The 21992-nt window shown below is 36.3% G+C and overlaps 1 protein-coding gene across 2 annotated transcripts in view; it reads left to right on the top strand.

The window, feature by feature from the left end:
- The window catches only part of anne (anne boleyn), a 33326-nt gene that overhangs the window by 10507 nt on the left and 827 nt on the right, over window positions 1-21992 (top strand). The window contains exons 1-7 of one of the 2 annotated variants that reach the window (XM_043213629.2): window positions 14218-14475; window positions 14554-14842; window positions 14902-15002; window positions 18865-19226; window positions 19287-19790; window positions 19854-20054; window positions 20113-21991. In XM_043213629.2, coding sequence (XP_043069564.2) covers window positions 14451-14475; window positions 14554-14842; window positions 14902-15002; window positions 18865-19226; window positions 19287-19790; window positions 19854-20054; window positions 20113-21991 — 3361 coding nt within the window. In that variant the 5' untranslated portion in view covers window positions 14218-14450. Of the gene's footprint in view, window positions 1-14217; window positions 14476-14553; window positions 14843-14901; window positions 15003-18864; window positions 19227-19286; window positions 19791-19853; window positions 20055-20112; window position 21992 lie in introns of those variants that run through there. The other variant, XM_043213627.2, reaches the window with a different exon arrangement.

Below are 21992 nucleotides of genomic sequence, written 5' to 3'. Positions count from 1 at the left end.
GATATGAGCATGACCGTCTGTCTGTCTGTCCGTTTCTACGCGAACTAGTCTCTCAGTTTTAAAGCTATCATCTTTAAACTTTGCACACACTTTTCTTTCCTTTGCACGCAGTATATAAGTCGGAACGGATCGGATCGACCGTTTATATCCTATAGCTGCCATATAACTGATAGATCGGAAATGGTATAACTTTGGTGTTTTTAGAGTTAGAGAGCTATTTTTGGCAAAACATTACGACATGCCAAATGTCATAAGGATCGGTCGACTATATCTTATAGCTGCCATATGACTGAACGATCGAAAATGGCTCAACTTTCGTGTTTTTGAAGATAGAAAGCTGAAACTTAGTACAGATTCTATTTGGTCTATTGGTCAAATTTCATTAGGATCGGCCGACTATATCTTATAGCTGCCATAGAACTGAACGATCGGAAATGGTATATGGTAGAAATATCAACTTTCGTATTTTTGAAGATAGAAGCTTGGGACTTTTTTTTAGATTTTTTATTTTAATTAAATGGTTTTATTATGATGTAATTATGATAAGGTAAGGTGATAATTATAATATCTATGATGATAACATAAGGATCGGCCAACTATATCCGATGTTTGCGATATATATACAGTTTTACCTGCAAGGGTATATCAACTTCGGCTCCGCCCGAAGCTTTACTTTCTTGTTTAATTTGATGTCAGTTGAGCTTTCGTTTTACTTCTACATACCGATCGATCCCTGTCTCTACGAGAGCACCTTTTGCAAGTGGTGGGAGAGAACTTTTGCAGTTTTTGGGAGAGAATCTGCAGAGGCGAGGCTAGCTGGCAATAAAGAAACTGGCTGGTAAGTCGACGTCGATGTTGTAATAGTTGTTGTTATTTTAAAAGTGGTTAGCGATGGCACTGTAATAGTTATTGCCCAAGCTAATGTCATTGCATTGAAGGGGTAGAAGTATTTTGAGCTCCATGACAATGTGGAGGCAACACTGTTTGGGCATAGATGTCAGGGGGTCAGAAAGGGAAAGAGATTTTATCTGCTTTTAGATTTTATCTACTAAGAGGTTTATCTGCTTTAAAATTATTTTGTCTACTCAATCTTTGTTTTTACCAGTTCCAATATTCCGTGATTATCTGAAACGCCCAAATACTGGCATCACTTCTCTGCTACTTAGTCGGGTTTTAATCCTATGTCCGATAGTCTGGTGATTCTTGGTGATTTTAATTTACATACCTGAGTCCCCTTGGTCAAATATTGAAAACTTACCAACTTACCAACTTACCATCATTAATATATTAACATATCATCATATCACCATAAACATATCATGATTTCACTACAGGCTTGCTCGTATCTGATCCAGTTTGACTCCTTTCAGTTTTAAACACTGCGTGACCTCCACAGATCTGAAAGTTATAAGTTTTTATATTTTAATTTGCAAAGATGGAAAATTTCCACCCATATTTTTTCCTCCTATCACGGATGTTGCAGCGTAATTAGATACGAACGCCTATGGTGTACTTTAATGGAACATCTATGAGCATAGAAATTTTTCTGAATCGACTGAACGAAATTCGTATCTCAGTAGTCATAGTGCCAAAAGTGTTCAAGCTTATATTAACATTGCAGGGTGTAATTCATCCAAATATGTACGCAGTAGTCTCATCTAGTGATGAAGAATGCGCGAGCCTACGTGACCCTTTCGACTAGTATATTTCTCATAATTCATAATCAATTTCAGCTCATAAATTTTGGTTTGAATCTGCTGCATTTCTTGGATTAACCCATCGGATCCGAAGATGGGGCCAAAGATACAAGAAAACCCTTTTTATCTAAGGCTTTGTACTGTACCGTTGTAAGTTACAACAGAGTAAGTTACAGAGGCAACTTGTAACTGTATGATGATGGTGATTGTGTGTTCTAGGTTCAATTCTTCTAGACATAAAGCCTTCGATGGTTTTTGGTTTGTACCACAATCGGAGCATGCATGCAATTTGTGAAAGAAGTTTCCGGTGACGGCTGTTCTCTGAATCTTCTCCGAATGCGTCCTTTGGGGCTGCCCTGCTGACGATTTTTTTTTTGATGATCGTCGACGTAAGTAACGAGATGCAGGTCGCTTTGCTGGATCTCGCGTGCCTCCTGCGTACAGTTCTTGAGCGCATGATCTTCCGAGCGCCGATTGACAAAACGTAACCCCTTTTGTTATGGAGCAATTCTTTACCGTGTGGGTCTCCGCATCCCATTCCGCTATCACGTTATTCTCCAGCCGTGATGAGTTATGGTGATTGGTATGGTATTATGGTATATTATGATGCGACACGGGAAAAAAGTGATCTTATTGCAGGATGACCTAATATTAGGAAATTTAATAATAAAATGTTGACGGATTGTAAGATTTTAACGGACGATACGGACAAAACATCTTTAATCGCGGTCTCGTTGGGCTCTTTTGTCCACACACTTTTTAGGTCTGCATGATCTAGTGTGCTGGGGCTAACTGCTAGGGCTGCTAGTTGTTCATTTTATCAGTCTCTTCCATGACGCGCCTATATTATGAGAGATTCACTGACTGTTTTACAAAGGCCAATTCCTCCCATACCAAATCCCATTCCTCGACCATTAACGATGGGAATTTATTTAGCTTTTGAGTATTCCAAAGTCAAAAGGAATAGCAAGGTTATGGTTATAAGCAAGTGGTCGGCATTGCTATGATTTTAACGCATTAGTATTTGTAACGAACAGCAGAAAGTAGGTTGTGTGCATGACGATTCACACATTTATACTGTGTGTGTGTGGCAGAGCTCAGGCAAAGACAAATTTCTTATGCCCGCGGGATAGGGCCGTGCCGACCACTGTTATAAGCCTATAATTCAGATATACTATTATCACCAAAGCCAAAGGATATAACTAAAAAAAAATTAAAAATTATCAGACGAGCGATAACACTGCTCGAGCTACCTGAGATTATCTTTGTGGACCACCCCTTAATGAGGACCCCAGATCCGCTTCCACAGTTTTCTCCTCACACAATGGTGAGAGATTGTTGCCTAGTCTCCTGTTGGATTTCACTAGGACTTGTGGCTGGCATTGAACCCTCTGTTTTGTCGGGAAGCATTTTCCCTACTTCTCCTCCCTCTTCTCAGCTTATTTTGGGCATGACTTATCGTATCCTGTAATTCGCACTGTAGGTCACTCGATTGTGTGACTCGATTGATAGACATTCGATAGACTTATTATATTTAGCCGTGGCCTGTGAGATCAGCTCTACAGTGTCGTTTATGCCTTTATCGATTTTGAGGCATCTGGCAATCTGGCACCACAGTGCCATGCTCCAATTTTCCGTTTGAGACGCTGTGGAGGGTCGGCATTCTAGATGCTAACTCCGAAGTCATTTTCCAGCATGGTCAGAATGGTGGGCGATTTCAATGAGGGTTCATTGTCGTAGTAGATGATCATGGCTCTAGGAAAGAAGTTCAGGAGTTTTAGTAGATCCGGTTTGAGGTCCTCTATGGTTCTGGAGGGAATTGGCTGCACCATGGAAAATTTCGAGATTTTTTTAATGCACGTAAGAAAGTATTTCCTATCTGTGAAAAATATAACGAGACGGGACTGGCGTTTCGCCGAGTTTGTGTTTTTAAGGATGTCTATCATATTGTCCTATAGCGCAGGTCTTGCAGTTAGAAACAATTTTGTTTGCTAACTAGGTCATTTTCGGGAAGTGGTATTTCGAAAGTACCTGTTTGACATCCTCCTGTGCAGGTTTGTTAGCCCTATTATGCTTAGTGGTGAGGATTTGTCGTCTCTCCGCGACTGCGAAAATATCCGTAATAGGGTTTCCTGCATTTCCAGAATTTGGTGGCTGGGAATTTCCGAAGCAATTTATCCTGTATCATCGCTAGCGTGCGCAAATCGCAATGAATGGCGTTTATACCTTTAGGAACAATGGTGCGAGCTCCTCAAGCAGATCCTCCTTAGATGTAAAGTCAATGTTGTGCCGTCTCTTGTTTCCAAAGAGCACGAAGCTGCGTTTAGACGGGAAACATGCTTCATTTGCTTCTGAAAGCAATTCAATGGCTTATCCGTGGTTTTGATGGTGTGTGTGTGTGAGTGAAACTTCGCTGAGAATTGTGGCCGCACACGAATAAGCTTCTTCCTGCTCCAAAACGTTAAGTTTCTGCGACAATATTTTTTTTCTGGGCTTTTTTTTTTAGCGATCTTTCCACCTTTTGATTTTGGCATTCGGATTGGATTCCGATACTGCGAAGGACAATTGCTTATGATCAGTATAGACATTTATATCATTTACTGCATGTAAGTAATGGCGTAACTTGGCTAGTGCCCAAACTATGCCTAATAGCTTCCGTTTGTTGGTAGCGTTCCTTGAGATCTCAAGACCATGATCATGGTCATGGATGGGTCTTCCCTCTTGGGATAGTACCGCGTCAATACTAAATGCCGAGGTATACTTCGTTAGACCAAATGCCTTTTTGTAATAGGGGTATCTGAGGATGATATCTTATGAAGACGGAATATAACGCAACTTTTGGAAAGCAATTCGTTGCTGCTTGCTAAAATGCACCTGAATATTCTTGGATCTTTGCCTACTGATATTTTCATTCTCCCCTTTTAGAATACCGGAGATAGGCCTAGGCATTGACGGTGGTGGTTGTTAAAAATCTTAAAGGTGGTTGTTCATGGATGGTGGATAGTGGGGGCTTGAGAACGGGCGGGACGACCGCTAGGCATTGCTTCGCCCGCCACAGGCCCCAACTCTCTTTTGAGAGTCTTACTCTTATTTCTTATTTTGACGAAAAACAAATGGTTCAAGTTTTTATGTAACTTTGCAATGGTTTAATATAACTCAATGATTTTTTTTTCTGTATTACTTAGTGCTAATATAAACTTAAAAATAATGAATTCAACATTTTGTCGTATTTTGACAAGTACCTTTTAATGTGAGTAACAAAGTTAAAACTCAAAACAAGAAAGGAAAGCTAACTTCGGGCGGAGCCGAAGTTTATATACCCTTGCAGTTAAAACCGGATATATATCGCAAACATCGGATATAGTTGGCCGATCCTTATGGGAATAGGAATATATAATCCAATTTATTACAAAACAAAATCTAAAAAAAGTCCCAAACTTCTATCTTCTTCTATAGTCGGCCGATCCTTATGAAATTTGACATGACGTAATGTTTTGCCAAAAATAGCTCTCATGTCAAATTTGAACTCTCTAACTCTAAAAACACCAAAGTTATACCATTTCCGATCAATCAGTTATATGGCAGCTATAAGATATAGTCGGCCGATCCGGGCCGTTCCGACTTATATACTGCGTGCAAAGGAAAGAAGGGTGTGTGCAAAGTTTCAAGACGATAGCTTTAAAACTGAGAGACTAGTTCGCGTAGAAACAGACAGACAGACGGACAGACGGACAGGTGGTTATGCTCATATCAACTCAGGAGGTGATCCTGATCAAGAATATATATACTTTATAGGGTCGGAGATGTCTCCTTCACTGCGTTGCACACTTTTGACCAAAATTAATTATTATACCCTCTGCCAGGGTATAAAAACTAAGGCAAAAATAGGAATTTAGTAAAAAATATAATTTCCTTTAGTTTTAATAACTTTTTCCAGGCGTCCTGGTACTGAATCGATTAAATTTAAATTAAATGGACATATTCCTTTGCGAAAGCCAGTCTTTTGAGCTTGTTTGCTTTTGTTATGTATGGTACTTCCTTGACTTTATAAGTCTTGAAATCACTTTCTTTTAAACGTCGACGGACTGTGCGCCCACTAATTGGTGTTTTAGCTGTCAAATTAAATTGATCTGCTGCGGATTGGGGCTTTAGAAAAATATTTTTTTTAAATTCCCGTACAAGAACTCGGTCTTCACTAAGATCTTTTTTGCGCTTTGGACCTGATCTTCTTAAATTACGCAGGTCATTATGCTTTCTACATTTTTTAATTTGGTAGTGCACAGTTTGGCGCGACACCTTAAACTCATCGGAAATGTCTTTGACTGCTATTCCAGCGTTAAACTTTGCTACCATTGAGGATCTGGTAACCAAACTTAGTTCAGCAGTTTTACCCATGTTATTTAATAATTCTTAATAACTTTTTATTTAAATAACAACGTTTAATATTGCTCAAAGTTAAAAACAGAAGCTCTTTAATTGTCGCGTGCTTAAATGTGAGAAAATATTTCCATAACGATGCTGTCAAAATACTTATGCCACGCGAAAAGCCATTGTCTGCATGCATTCTTATCAGTAGAAAGAGAATGCAAAAGGTAAACGAAATAAAATTTGGCATGCACATAGCTAAAAATAGATTCTTTGCTTTGCGCCTCATTTTGGAACCTCTGTTTAACGGTATTAAGGATAGCAAAGTCTGATAGTCAAAAGTAGGGTTCGTCAAAATATTTATGCCGGCTAGTGTAGTTAAAGTCTCCTTTTTCGTTCCTACTGCAGTTAAGCGGGTGAACGCCACTTTTTTTTAACACAAAGTTAATAAGCAAAAAATAGAACAATGAAGCTCGCTTCTCGAAAAGCTTTCTCTCTCTGCCATCTTCTCATTTTGCTCATCGATTCTCGCATCGCTTCGCTTCACTTCTAGCGCGCACTGTGACATCAGCCTTAAAGCTAACAAAAATGAAACTCATAGCGGCCACACCAATGGGTTGTGCTTGACGGCTATTTATGACTTTCCGGGCAGACGCTGAGTCAGTAATATGGACGGAGCGAGCTTTCGGTCGATCGGTCATTGCCGTCGCCCGGTCGACTTAGTTGACTTATACTTTAAAGGGTCGGGGATGTCTCCTTCTCCTCCCTCTGCAAGGGTATAATAAACACAAAAATATATAAAATTGCGGTCAAATTAATTCAGAAGGGAATTATTGACATATATTGCAGTTGCAGAAAACGCTCAATAAAATCGTGCATATCTGCATAAATTCATCATAAAGCTTTGATTCCCAGACTTCAAGCTAAATAACTTACATTGAAATACATTGAATACAATACATTGAAAACACAGAAAGGTAACCAAGAGGAATTTGTTAGGTCATAAGGATGTCTGTAGAAAATCCTACCTATAGATCAATATACTCAACAGGCAACGCTTAATGAAGCCATGCTGACATGGAGAGATGATCGAAGAGCAAAGGTGTTGCAAATGAGGACTAACTAATTTTTCAAATAACTTTGGAATTGCGGACAATTTAGAGATGCCCCTGTAATTGGAGGCATCGGACTTTTTCCCTTTTTTATGTAAGGGAAAACAGTCTCTGAAAGGAGCGCGATGAAGAAGGTTTATCTGAGCTTGGATTGATTTTTGTATGTCTGCGTGTCACAGGTTCACATACACGGGTGCATGTGTGCGTGCTCTTTCGTTTCGAAGCCAGCGCACACAATTTTTGACTTTTCTAACTATTCAGGTTTGCTACCCTAACAAAATTCGGGTACATATTCGTTATTGGGTGAAATGACGAAAGAAATTATATTAAATTTTTAATATTTCAGCATACATTTTAAATTTATTTAGGAATAAGATTAGGTTTTAGCAGTAAAATGTTTTGTATATATATTTTTTACGAATCATTTAAAATGCTTTTAAGTTTTTGTTGTTCTGCATGTGAATTGTGCTTGCATACCCTTCAGATGGATGCTTTTTGGGGAGTAAGCAGGCACAAATTTTTACTTTGACTTTTTTCAGTCTGTTTTTATGAATTTTTTTAAATTTAATTTTTGTTAAAGTGTAGTTATTTTCTTATTTATTTATTAACAAGAAAGCAAAGCTAACTTCGGGCGGAGCCGAAGTTGGTATACCCTTGCAGTTAAAACCGGATATATATCGCAAACATCGGATATAGTTGGCCGATCCTTATGATTACATCATAATAAAACCAATTAATTACAATAAAAAATCTAAAAAAAATTCTCAAAAACACGAAAGTTGATATTTCTACCAAATACCATTTTCGATCGTTCAGTTATATGGCAGCTATAGGATATAGTCAGCCGATCCTAATGAAATTTCGTATGTTGGATCAACTGACCAAAAATAGAATCTGTACTAAGTTCCAGCTTTCTATCTTCAACAAAAAACTATTTTAAATTGGAAGCTTACTTATTTTAGTAGCTAGTAGGATCCTTTTCTCTGCATAACCTCCGTAAGGCGTATCGGCATAGAAACGACTAATTTTTATGTCTCTTCTGCTGTAATTTTGGCCCATTCCTCCACACTTTCATTCTTAAGCATTTTTGTTGATGTTATTTTGTTTTAACGGATCTTTCGCTCTGGTAGATCCCACAGGATCCTCAGGACCCTGGGGAGGTGTTCGCAGCTGGTTTTTGACATTTTACAGCAGCCAGAGATTTGTATTTAGGGCCGTGTGCTTCGGGACATTGTCTTGCTGGAACAAATATTCATGTTCCAGCTCCAATTTCTCAGCACCTGCTGTTAAATTGTTTTTAATATAGGCAGTTTGATTCATTATTCCTCGAAAAATGTCGAATTTCCCATGCCGCTTGCTGCCATACACCCCCACACCATTACTTCGGTTTCTTCATGCTTCACCGTGCCAATTAAATTCTCTTTTTTAAGGCTTCCCCGGCTTTCCTCCACACCAAAAACGCAGAACTTACATTCGTCGGAAAATACTACCTGATTCCAGAAATCGGAGGGCTTGGTACCCAGCCTTTTTAAAGACAAGGTACAGTATTCTCGGAAACAGTTTTGGAGAAACTTTCCTCGATCTGGATTAAGCTGTATGTCTATACAGCTTGTTTAATTATTGAGTTCTTCTCGCGGTTCGTATGCTACGGTGGACGAACAGATCGGGGCTTTGACAAGATACTGCTAATCGAGTTGTAGTTGCTGATCACTTTTTGGATAGAAGAGTGTGATCTACAAACTAGAGCACCAATTTCTCTATACGAGAGTAGGCTGATAAAAAGTCGGGCTTACAAACCGTAAGCACTTGGACCACCGATCCTCCAGTTGCCCAATACCTTCCATAAAATAGGATTTGTCCAGGTCCTCAAAATAAGCGTTTGTTTCACAGATTGTTTCACAGATGTTCATTTGTCTAAAATTTCTTACCCCCAAGCCATTTTATTAAGTCTGGAAATAAATAATAGTCACAGGGTGCTAAATCTGGAGAAGAGGGTGGATGGGGTAGAATTTCGTATTGCAATTCACACAATTTCGACATGGGGACAACGATCTTGTGAGCGGGAGCATTGTTCTGGTAAAACAAAACTTTTCTTCACCATGTGCGGTTTTTTTTTCTTCAGCTCCGAATCAAATCGTCCCAAGAGATTGGAATAGTATTCTCCCGTAATTTTCCCTTTTTCCAGATAATCCCGTAATTGTTCTGCCTTTTTCCAGATAATACACATGAATTACACCTCAGTCATCCCAGAAAACCGTTGCCATCAGCTTGTTGGCCGACAAACCGATATTTGCCTTTTTCGGTGCCGTTTCTCCAGTTGAAATCCATTTCTTTGACTCTTCCATACTCTCTGGTGTATGGTGATGAATCCAGGTTTTACTCATGTGTAAAAATTCGTCTAAAATGTTACCAACGCGTTCCCGAGAAATGTTTAGAGCATTTTTAATCTCTCGCAGCTTGATTCGGCGATCATTCAATATCATTCCATGGACTTTAACTACAATTCCTGGTGTTGTCACCTCTCTGGGACAAGCCGGGCGATCTTCGGCAAAAATGCTTGTCCGCCCGCGTTTAAATTCAGCAGTCCAATATTTTATTGTTGAAACGATGGAGCTGAATCCTTATTAACTCCTTTAAATCCTTTGTCTATCTCCTTTTTAATATCGTTGGATATTTCTTTTAAAAACAGAAATCTTATGACAGCACGATATTCGATTTTATTCATATTGACGACAATGAAAATGTGAATGCGCTAAAAGTCCCGCCAAAATTACCAGTGTTGATAAAACCGCATGAAACTTTCACACTAATTAACTGATAAAAAACACTAATCGAATAAAATATTTATGAATTAAGTTTCTTTGTTTGTTTTCTATGTTAGGCCGACTTTTTATCAGCCCACCCTCGTAGTATTTCCCATCTAAAAATATTTTTAGGATAATTTTTCGCTCCTCAGCCGATATTTCCTTGTCTTTCCGCTCCATGTCGCTATACTTCGAATTGTGATGCAAACTTTAAACTTCAACTGCGCAGTACTAATGCAAAGAGAATTTAAAGAATATCGACTAAAACTAATTAACGGTAATCGCGCCATCTGGCATTCTACGCAGTTTCAAATAGCTGTACGCAGACTTTTGAGTTTACATTTTTTCCTAGTGCTAAGTTTAAAATTACGAATAAAATAAAAGACAGGTAAAAAAAAAGTCATTGAAGACAATACTAAATTAAAGTTTCGTTTAAGAAATAATTAAAGTTTTGTTCGAAATGGTCGAATATATGACTAAATGGCCAATCTATGTTTAATCTATGTTGTGTTTAAAGTTTCCCGGCAAAAAATCGCTTAAGTCAAAACTCTTTTATGACAGCTATAACCTATAGTATCCAGATTTTTAATGAAGTTTCCCAAGTTATATTCGAAAATTTCCAAAGTATTGTTCCATCAAAATGAAAAACAAAAAATGAAGTAAATGAAATAAAATTTTCATATACAAACTGAATATCAGACCGATTGTTCATATGGCAGTTATATGATATAGTTGTCCGATCTGGCTGATTTTAACATATTATCTATATATATATAAAAGAAAGTCGTGTTATGTTACACCACTTATAACTCAAGAACGGCAGAAGAGATTTGAGTGAAAATTGGTAGGGAGGTAGCTTAGAGCCAAGAGACGGACATAGGATACTTTTTATCCCGTTCGACAGCGTTCCTCCCGTGCCCATACTTTTTTATTTAGGCAGACAGCTAAGAAGAAAATGTCAAATGAAAATGTCAAATGTCAAAATGTCAGTTAGAAACGAAGTCAAATTCAAAGTCAGGCTCTCAAATTTAACAACGAACCAAAAGGATTGTGTTGCGCTTCCGGGAAAGTGAAATTGCCTCAACTTGAAGCACCACCAGAGCCTCTGCACTCTCTATTGATATTTGTAAGAAATCAATATTAAAACTATTTCTATTAAATAAATAATTAACAAGTGGATTGAAGTGAAGTGAAGTTTAATTAATAATGCCGCGACCAAGACGATCGAATCTTTCCCGACAAAGCCGTAATGCAAGAAGAATACAAAATACTGCATATGAAAGGACTGAAGAAGAGATACAGCGCCGCAATAGTATGGCTCGACTTCGTGCTTCTCAAATAAATTTTAATTTGCGACGCAGAACAAGATATTTAGCTGATTTGAATCGAGCTGCGTTTCGATACGATTGCAGCAATGATTACAGCTTGCATCCTAGCGTTTGCATTGGGCAAATGGACGTTGTTTGCGAGTATTGTTGTGCATTAAAGTTTTCCGGAGAAACGCCTGGATTATGCTGCGTTAATGGTAAAGTGAAATTGCCAGTGTTGACTCCGCCACATGGAGTCAACAACAATTCCATTCGTTGTCAATTCCCGTTCGACAACGGGAATTATACTCCTCCGAAATTGCTGCTTTTATAGTAATGAATAACAATAAGTAGGCTGTGACCATAACGTATTGTACATTTATGTGTGTGTCATATGCCCCTGAAATAGGGGTCCGCCGATTACTTATCTACAGTCACCAATGCCAAGAAAACGCAATTGGGCCAATTTTAGTCATCAAACAGTCAATTCTAGAGCTGCGCGAGATAGAAGAATACGAGATCAGGAGAACAAATTTATAAAGGTAATGAAAAGACGCGTGTAGGCATGGCGCAGTTACGTGAATCACAATCGAAAGATGCACGAGATGAACATAATCAACAAAGACCACTTTTCAAAGAAGAGAAGCGCACAGATTAATAGTTAGAAGAAGAATTAACTAACAATGGCAACAAGTTTGTCGAGGATTCACATCTGGGCAATTTCTTCGACTAGCATTCCAGTAAGAGCCTGTTGAAATTCTGCTTATTCCAAAGTGATTATTGTGAACATTCAAAGTGAAAGTTCCAATGTGAACATTCCTTATTTCGCTTCTTCCTGCCGAGTTACGATTAAAAAAAAATGGCAACGCATTGGCCATTGCATCTTCTGGCGTTGCAGCAACCTTATAAGATGGAGGCATAACAGCTCATTCAGGACTTAAGCATTGAGCATTCAAAATAATCCAGATGCAGTGTGCAACATAAAAAAACAATCGTCTATGGGCATAGTGCCCATATTTTGGATGAATGCACTATAGGACGTAAAAATTCGCTTGGGGAATTGGATTGGTCATTTAGGGATATAAGGAACAATGATAAACTATTTTACGGCCCTTTGTTACTCCTTTCATGTGTTCACGGTTAATGTACGCTGATGAATTCAATGCTTGCTTAAAATCATCGCAACTGTGGCGTAATGCTGAAAAAGAACTGACCAAGAATATGCGCGATCAAATGCTTCAGGATCCATCCTTTCTCTAAACAACTCTTAGATATTGGCGAGGGGAATTTTGCTGTACGTGAAAATACTGGATGTACTTGAAATACTGAAAAACATTTATTAACCAAATAAATAAAGAAAAAACAGCTAGCCCTTATAGAAAACAAAAAAGGGCAAAACGTTTGACGGGGTCGTTAGTTAGTTATACTTACTTGCACAATTTTATTTGTTTCTTTTCATTTCAGCGTTTTGGTTTTAAATTATTTTAAGAGATTTAAGTAAGATTCAACTTATTTCTTATGGTCTTCTAAAGAGTCTGAATAAATTCCTGGGGAATTCCTTGGCCTGCATATTGGGAAGTCCTCTGTGAAGTCTTCAATACTAGCAAGGAAGGGTTTAAACCTGTGCCCTAGCTTTAAATAAATGTTTGAACGACATACTTTTCTTGTGTTTGAATAATCAGTTAAATATTATATTTCAACTTTAAATTTAAAAGTATCATTAAGTATCCAATGTCTTTTTAATTATCATTTTAATTATCATTTAAAATAAACGTGCGCCTAACCTTATTCGCAGTATGCACGTAGTTTTTTGTATGTTCATACATACAGACTTCTGTAGTTTTTCAGTTTCAAAAATTTTCGAACTTGATTCTGACAGATGTGATTAAATTTTACTCGTCTTGATGTAGAATACATGTTTATGTACAAACATATACATGTATGTAAAATATATATCGATATATGTATCTTAATTTGAAGTTAATTTTAGATAAACAACATTTTATGTTCGCTAATCTTCTATACATATGCACATACATAAAAAAATCTTCGAAGTTTGATTTTATACTTTCTCGTCAATATATCAATCTTTATTTTTGTCCATATGCATGTATGTATGTACATATATTTTAGAGGGTTGGAGACAAAACTGACTACACACATGTAGGTATCATTAAAAAATAAATACAAAGTATGTACATATGTATGTATTTATGTACAAATGTATGTAAATAAAAGCACACGTACGAAGGCTGCACGTACGTTCATTTATGAATTTTTTTTTGCCATTTTTTGCAGAAAAGTGTGCCGTACCTGAAAGGTTTTAATAACATACATACAGTACAACAGTCAAAAAACAGTTTACACACTGACAATAAATTTTATTTTTGTACTTAACATGCAAAATTAAACACCTTCTATTCAACTTTTTAAATTTTTTTTAATTCATAACGATTATGTTGAGTTTTCTTAATTACTAAATACAAAAACAAAAACATAACAATTCAAAATAACATAATAAAGTAATAAAATAAGAGATTATACATTACATACATACATACAAAAATGTTTTTATATTTTTCTCTAAGGTAAAATTTCAAATAGGGCCAGTTACGTTTGTTTTTGGCAAGATAAAACAAAGGATGTGGTAATTAAATGTATTAAAATAAATGTACTAAAAAACTAAAAAATTAAAAATTAAACTACAAAATTTAAGTCTCAAACTCCTCTAGATATGAAGTAATAAATTTACGGTCCGTGGCCTTATCATTCTGTTTTTATCTATACATATGTACATACATACATAGATGATGCTTGTCGGTTGCGTGTGAACATGTATAGGTACCTAAATGTGTACACATATGTATATACACATACACAAACACATACATAGGTATTTAGCTTGAAGCTCGTGGTACCCGATTGAAAAGGTCTTGATCTGTTTAGCTAATACTCGTTCGATGACGTCTCATTAAAAATATAATTGTTTTACAGTTTTGAATGATTAAATGCTTCGGCAAATCTTGTTTATGGTTTAATACATTTCTTGGATTGGTGTCAAGGATAAGCTATTATAAGGGTTTTGTATTCATTTAAAACTAATGAAGGTTAAACCTAACCAAGCTACCTAAAGAAATTACATATGTATATTTAAACTTAAAAGTAATGATTAATTGCACAGAATCAAAAGGTATGCATTTCACACAAATAAATGGATCAATTTGTTTTTTCTACACAAAATTCTATTTATTATTAATTGTCTTTGCAGATACTAAACCATGTATTGGAATTTTAAATCCAGATCAGGAAGATCAAATGACTATAACAGGATATCGGCATTCTTATATACGATTCATAATATGCTGGACTTGTGTTTGTCTTACTGGTGGTATCTTACGTCTGGTTCTGCATTGGTGGCGTCATTGGCATTTATTTGCCACTAGCTGCCAATGCCCTTTAGATGAGGCTGAAAAGGTTTTGATAACGGAAGACTATGAAGGGAAGCACAAGCAGTATTACGTAAAAAATATTCGTGCTTTGAATGTGAATAATCCCAGGTTCTTATGACTTCAATATTTGAAAGTAAAAATAATCCCTCTGTTCTTTTAAATTACAGATCATTGTGTCTTATGGAAACTGATTTAAAAAACATAAAACAAGGAATTAATGAAAATGAGTTACAACTGTCAGTTCATTTTAATTCTGGACAATTCATAAGTACGTATGCACATATGTTTTTATTTAATGAACTATAAGTTTGTAATTGAGGTTATTTTTTAATACAAAGTACATATATACATACATACATAATACATATGTATATTATAATATATAATACATATATATATATACATATACAGTATGTCAAGAAACGGTTTACACATTGAAAAAAAATCACAATTTTTGACTTTGCATGAAAAAAAAGCCTTTGTTTGTGTTTTTTTTTTTTAACATATTTTTAATGTAGAACTATTATTCACTAAATTTAACATAAGTATGTACCAAAATTAAAACGATATAAATAAACAGAAAATTATAATTCAACAAAATATGAGTACACATCTTTGACACTGTCAAGAAACACTTTACACACTTTAGTTTTTGATTCTGTTTTGTTCTATTCGAAGAAAAAACGGTACTTTTCCGTTTGCTATGCTTCATTTGACTTCAAAATTTATAATGTACATATGTATATTTATAAGGGTATAAGCAGAGGCAGAGTGTAGTATAATTTTGGTCAATTTGCAACGCAATGAAGTAGACATCTCCGACCCTATAAAGTACATACATACATATATTCTTGATTAGGATCATCTGAGTTGATATAAGCATGTCCGTCTGCCTGTTTCTACGCGAACTAGTCTCTCAGTTTTAAAGCTATCGTCTTGAAACTTTGCACACACCCTTCTTTCCTTTGCACGCAGTATATAAGTCGGAACGACCGGGATCGGCCGACTATATCCTATAGCTGCCATATAACTGATTGATCGGAAATGGTATAACTTTGGTGTTTTTAGAGTTAGAGAGTTCAAATTTGACATGAGTGCTATTTTTGGCAAAACATTACGACATGCCAAATTTCATAAGGATCGGCCGACTATATCCTATAGCTGCCATATAACTGAACGATCGGAAATGACCCAAATTTCATGTTTTTGAAGATAGAAAGCTGAAATTTAATACAGATTCTATTTTTGGTCAGTTGATCCAACCTACCAAATTTCATACCAACATACCAACCTACCAAATTTGGTGTTTTTAGAGTTAGAGAGTTCAAAACATTACGACATGCCAAATTTCATAAGGATCGGCCGACTATATCTTATAGCTGCCATATAACTGAACGATCGGAAATGACCCAACTTTCGTGTTTTTGAAGATAGAAAGCTGGAACTTGGTACAGATTCTATTCTATATTCCGGTTTTAACTGCAAGGGTATATCAACTTCGGCTCCGCCCGAAGTTAGCTTTCCTTTCTTGTTTTATTATGATGTTATCATAAGGATTGGCCAACTATGTATATCCGATGTTTGCGATATATATCCGGTTATAACGGCAAGGGTATATCAACTTCGGCTCCGCCTGAAGTTAGCTTTGCTTTCTTGTTATTATACACACTGGACAGTCTGTCCGTCTGTCTGTCCGTCTGTCTGTCCGTCTGTCTGTAAATAGACAGAAATAAAATTTTTTGTCACGAAATAGCTTTCGTGTAAAATTTAGCTTTCCGTCTGTCTGTTTCTACGCGAACTAGTCTCTCAGTTTTAAAGCTATCGTCTTGAAACTTTGCACACAACCTTCTTTCCTTTGCACGCAGTATATAAGTCGGAACGGCCGGGATCGGGCGACTATATCCTATAGCTGCCATATAACTGATTGATCGGAAATGGTATAACTTTGACGTTTTTAAAGTTAGAGAGTTCAAATTTGACATGAGAGCATTTTTTGGCAAAACATTACAACATGCCAAATTTCATAAGGATCGGCTGACTATATCCTATAGCTGCCATATAACTGAACGATCGGAAATGACCCAACTTTCGTGTTTTTAAAGATAGAAAGCTGGAACTTGGTACAGATTCTATTTTTTGTTAGTTAATCCAACCTACCAAATTTCATTAGGATCGGCCGACTATATCCTATAGCTGCAATATAACTGAACGATCGGAAATGACCCAACTTTTGTGTTTTGGAAGATAGAAGTTTGGAAAATTTTTAGGTTTTGTATTATAATAAATTGGGTTATATTATCATATTCTCATAAGGATCGGCCAACTATATCCGATGTTTGCGATATGTATCCGGTTTTAACTGCAAGGGTATATAAACTTCGGCTCCGCCCGAAGTTAGCTTTCCTTTCTTGTTTACTCATGCCTTTACCACATTTGCCAAATCCGTTTTACTCAATGTCTCACTCAGTCAGTCAGAACTTTGAGTGAGAGTGCCATTTTACAAAAAAAAAAAACCATTTTACAAAATTTTTTTTTTTTGTTGTGTTTTGCAATCAAAGAAAAGCCCCTCTTTTTGGCTGCGCATGTGATTTCCGCTCACTGGAACATGTGAAACCAAAAATTCCAACGGGATTAGAAAGAGTACATGTTTGGCTCTCGTATGAACTAGGATTATTAACTTTGCTCAAAAATGAACAAAATGGCGGACCTTTGAAAATTATTTTTTTTAAATTGAGTTTTTTTTAGCCACAAATCAAGCTGAAAAGTAAAGAAAATATTCACCGATTTGATTTATCCTAGTTCATACCAGAGCTATGTATGTATAGAATAACGTGTTAAAATTTGGAACCGATTAGATTATTAGTTTTTGAGTAACCTCATGCGCCAGTCGTAAAAACACTGTTTCGAGAAAAACGGGTTTAAAGTTTTGAGACTGCTCTCGCCGTCGCCTGAGGCTACCACCATAAATCGGGTATATCTTCAAGAGTTTTTGAGAAATGGAAATTTTCAGGGAACATTCTTGAATTATAAATTGTTCGAATAAAATAAAAAAAAATCAATTTTTTGAAACCGAGGGGGGTCCCCTTAAAAACAATCGGCGTTTTAAGTGATGTCAACTGAAATATATCCTGTCCCTTTCTTGGTATATTGTTTTTTATGATTCGTAAAAATATGTATGTATATATTTAAATAAATTTAAAATGTATGCTGAAATATTAAAAATTTAATATAGTGACACGCATACATACAAAGATCAATCCAAGCACAGACCAACCTTCTTCATCGCGCTTCTGTCAGAGACTGAGAAACGGAAAGCATTCAATGAGAATATGTGCGTAAGATTAACGAACGATGAGCGTAAGAAAGAGAGTAAGAGCTCGCTCTGTGGCCTGCTAAGGCCTGTCGCAAGAAATTTTTGAGTCCATTTTCGTTGTATGAAATGGGTTGTCTATATGCTGCATAATTAGTGATACGGCAAAGCAAACTCCCATACCAATGCATTGGTGGGGTTTTTTTTTTGCAATTCATGTCGTTGCACTGAAAAAAAATTATCGTAAAATTCACAAGAGGTTTAAAAATATATGATTATAATTTATAATTTTATAATAAATTCATCGCTTGAATATAACTAGATTAAGGAAAATAAGGAAAACACAAAGAAAAATTTATTCATTAATTTCCCTTAGCCTGTGCTGGGAGTCCATATGATATATGTATATGATATATGTACATATATGACTTTGCCGTTTCCATATAAAAGAGCAATCCAACAACAAAGGAGGAACGGGAGCATTGGGAGTAAGCACCCCTGGTTTAAACTTTAAAGCAGTGGTCGGCCCTCTATACATTGATATAATTTTAAAGCATTGGAATTAGTGACGAATATCAGAAAGTATTCTGAGAATACGACGTTTCATACGTTTATACTGTGTGTTTGCGGCAGTGCTTGGGCACTGCTATAACGATTAGTTAAGGTGTGGGTGAAAGAGATAAGTACCGTCCTTTTTTGTTTTTTCTTGTAAGCAGAATATAAATCTACCAACAATAATCGATTGACTATATCTTATAGCTACTAATTTTTACACAATTGAAAAAATGTATTTATAATGTATTGTACGTTTTAATTTTAGAGTGTTCATCTATACGAATTTTCCGGTGCAAACAGTTGGTATATGCGTGGGACACATCTCTTAGTTCCTTCAAAAAAATAAATGGCTTGGATGTAAATATTCCATGTTCATATTATCACCAACAACGAGGATTAAATTCAAATGATCAAATATCAAGACGCATTGTTTATGGAGACAATCAAATAACTATTCCATTACGGGACTTTAAAACTTTGCTCTTTCTAGAAATTTTGAACCCGTTTTATGTTTTTCAAATATTCTCAGTTATCCTGTGGTTCGCATACGATTATTATTACTATGCTTGTGTTATACTTATAATGTCATTGTTTGGAATTATAGTCTCAATTTTGCAAACAAAAAAGGTAAGATATGCATACATACACTGAACAAAAGTAAAAAAAAAATTTTTTTATGCGAACTAGAATCAAGACGTTCTGCATAGAACTGTTTCCAATACAGGAACAGCTTGGATTATTAACCATAAAGGTGTATCAAGTGAATTCCCAACAAAAGTATTAGTGCCTGGCGATATTATTGAAATACCATCATCAGGATGTACTATGCAATGTGATGCAGTATTATTATCAGGTAGCTGTATAATAGATGAATCAATGCTTACAGGAGAAAGCGTCCCGATTACTAAAACGGCACTACCATCGAAACGTGATTTAATTTTTGACAAGAAAGAGCATGCTAGACACACACTCTTTTGCGGAACAAAAGTTATTCAGACTCGCTATATTGGATCGAAGAAAGTATTAGCATTTGTTATAAACACAGGAAATATTACAGCAAAGGGCGAACTTATACGGTCTATTATTTATCCCCCACCTGTGGATTACAAGTTTGAGCAAGATTCGTATAAATTTATACAATTTCTTGCAATAATAGCTTGTTTTGGGTTTATATATACGTTAGTATCAAAGGTAAATTTGGAAAATATTGCTAAAGTAAAATTATAAGACATTATTATATTGTATATATATTAGGTTCTACGTGGAATCGATCCTGTTAAAATAGTTGTCGAGTCTTTAGATCTTATCACAATTGTGGTGCCACCGGCACTTCCGGCAGCAATGACTGTTGGTCGCTTCTACGCACAAAAACGGTTAAAGGCTAGTAACATATTTTGCATTTCTCCAAGATCAATAAATGTAGCTGGGAGTATAAACTGTTGCTGCTTTGATAAGGTTCGAATCTAATTCTTAAAAAACAACTATAAATTTATTAACTATTCTTATATTTTAGACAGGAACACTTACCGAAGATGGGCTTGATATGTGGGGTGTTGTTCCAAAATCTTCTACAAACCAATTCCAAATACCATTAAGAGATGTTCTACGTCTGCCATATGACCATTTTCTTTTTGGTATGGTAACATGTCATTCAATAACCGTTCTTAATGGCATAATGATGGGTGATCCGCTGGACCTTAAAATATTTCAGTCTACAGGATGGACTCTAGAAGATTCAAAAAACATTCCAGAAAAAGAAAAATATGGACTAATTTTTCCAATAATATTGCGGCAACCAAAGAATTGTACAGATGATTTTCCTAAATCAAACGTTTGTACTGGACTTGAATTTTCACGACAATCTTCCGTAGAAGATTTACTTGCAACAGTTGGTTTCACACAAGCTCAGAAGAATTTTGATCATGGGATTGTTCGAGAATTTCCCTTTACTTCGAATTTACAACGAATGTCTGTTATCACTCGATGTTTAAGTGCTCATGTGTTTAACGTGTACACCAAAGGTTCTCCCGAGATGATAAAACAGTTGTGCACACCTCAAAGCTTACCAGATGGTTATTCGCAACAGTTGTCTATATTTGCGAAGAAGGGATATCGAATTATTGCAATCGCGTTCAAGGCTCTTGACCCTAAAGTTAATTATACCAAAATTCAGCGGCTTTCCCGTGAAGACGTGGAAAGCGATCTTGAATTTCTTGGTTTTGTAATACTTGAGAATCGCCTAAAGCCAGACACAACTAATGTAATCAATACATTAAATACGGCGAAAATTCGAACAATAATGATCACTGGTGACAACATTTTAACAGCTATTAGTGTTGCTCGTGATTGCGGCATAGTAAACTCATCTCAACCCGTGATTACTGTGCATGCAGACACGGTTAACAAAACTCAACACACTTGTGATGATAATGACCAAGATAATATTAAAATGAGTGCCGAAGCGAATAGACAATATAAGTTACAATACACATTAGATTCGGGAAGTAACATTTGTGCTTCATATCAATTGTCTAATAATGACAATGGGAATTGTTTTGCGCCCTTTACTACAGTAAGTAACAGTAGCGCTGAAAGTGAGGCGAAACTTCATCGTATAACGTCGGATAGTTCCATAGAAAATGATTCGAATATAAGTTATAATGAAAGCGTCGTACACATAAGTAATAGTTTGGCAAGTGTAGAAACAACAGATACATGGACTCATAATGATACAACAGATGTTCACGTAGAACTTGAAGCCAACAATATGCCAGAAGATAAATGGCGGCAGCAATATACATTTGCAATGGATGGGAAAACCTGGCAAATTGTAAAGGATCATTTTCCCGAGCAACTGGGTATTATATTAACACGCGGATCTATTTATGCACGAATGTCCCCTGAGCAGAAACAAGCTTTAGTTATCGAACTTCAAAATTTAGACTACTGCGTAGCTATGTGCGGTGACGGGGCCAATGATTGCGGCGCTTTAAAGGCTGCGCATGCTGGTATTTCTCTAAGCGAAACTGAATCTTCTATTGCATCACCATTCACTTCACATAATTCTACGATTTCGTCGGTTATACATGTTATTAAAGAAGGCCGAGCTGCATTGGTTACCTCTTTTGGTATTTTCAAATACATGGCCGCATATTCGCTTGTACAGTTCATATCCGTTATGATATTGTATTCAATTGACTCTAACTTGACAGATAAACAGTATCTCTATGTTGACCTTGGCCTTATTTCAATATTTGCCTTCTTCTTTGGAAAAACGGAATCTTTTGATGGAAATTTAGTAAAGCAAGTGCCACTTAGCTCTTTAATTTCTTCGACACCACTGGCATCACTTTTACTTCACCTGGCTGCTGTGACAATTTTTCAGGTGACCGG

Source organism: Drosophila bipectinata, chromosome 4 (genome assembly GCF_030179905.1).
Source record: "Drosophila bipectinata strain 14024-0381.07 chromosome 4, DbipHiC1v2, whole genome shotgun sequence".
NCBI classification, from domain to species: Eukaryota; Metazoa; Arthropoda; class Insecta; order Diptera; family Drosophilidae; genus Drosophila; species Drosophila bipectinata.
Note: the sequence above shows the minus strand (reverse complement) of the source record. Positions and strands in the feature narration are given on the sequence as shown.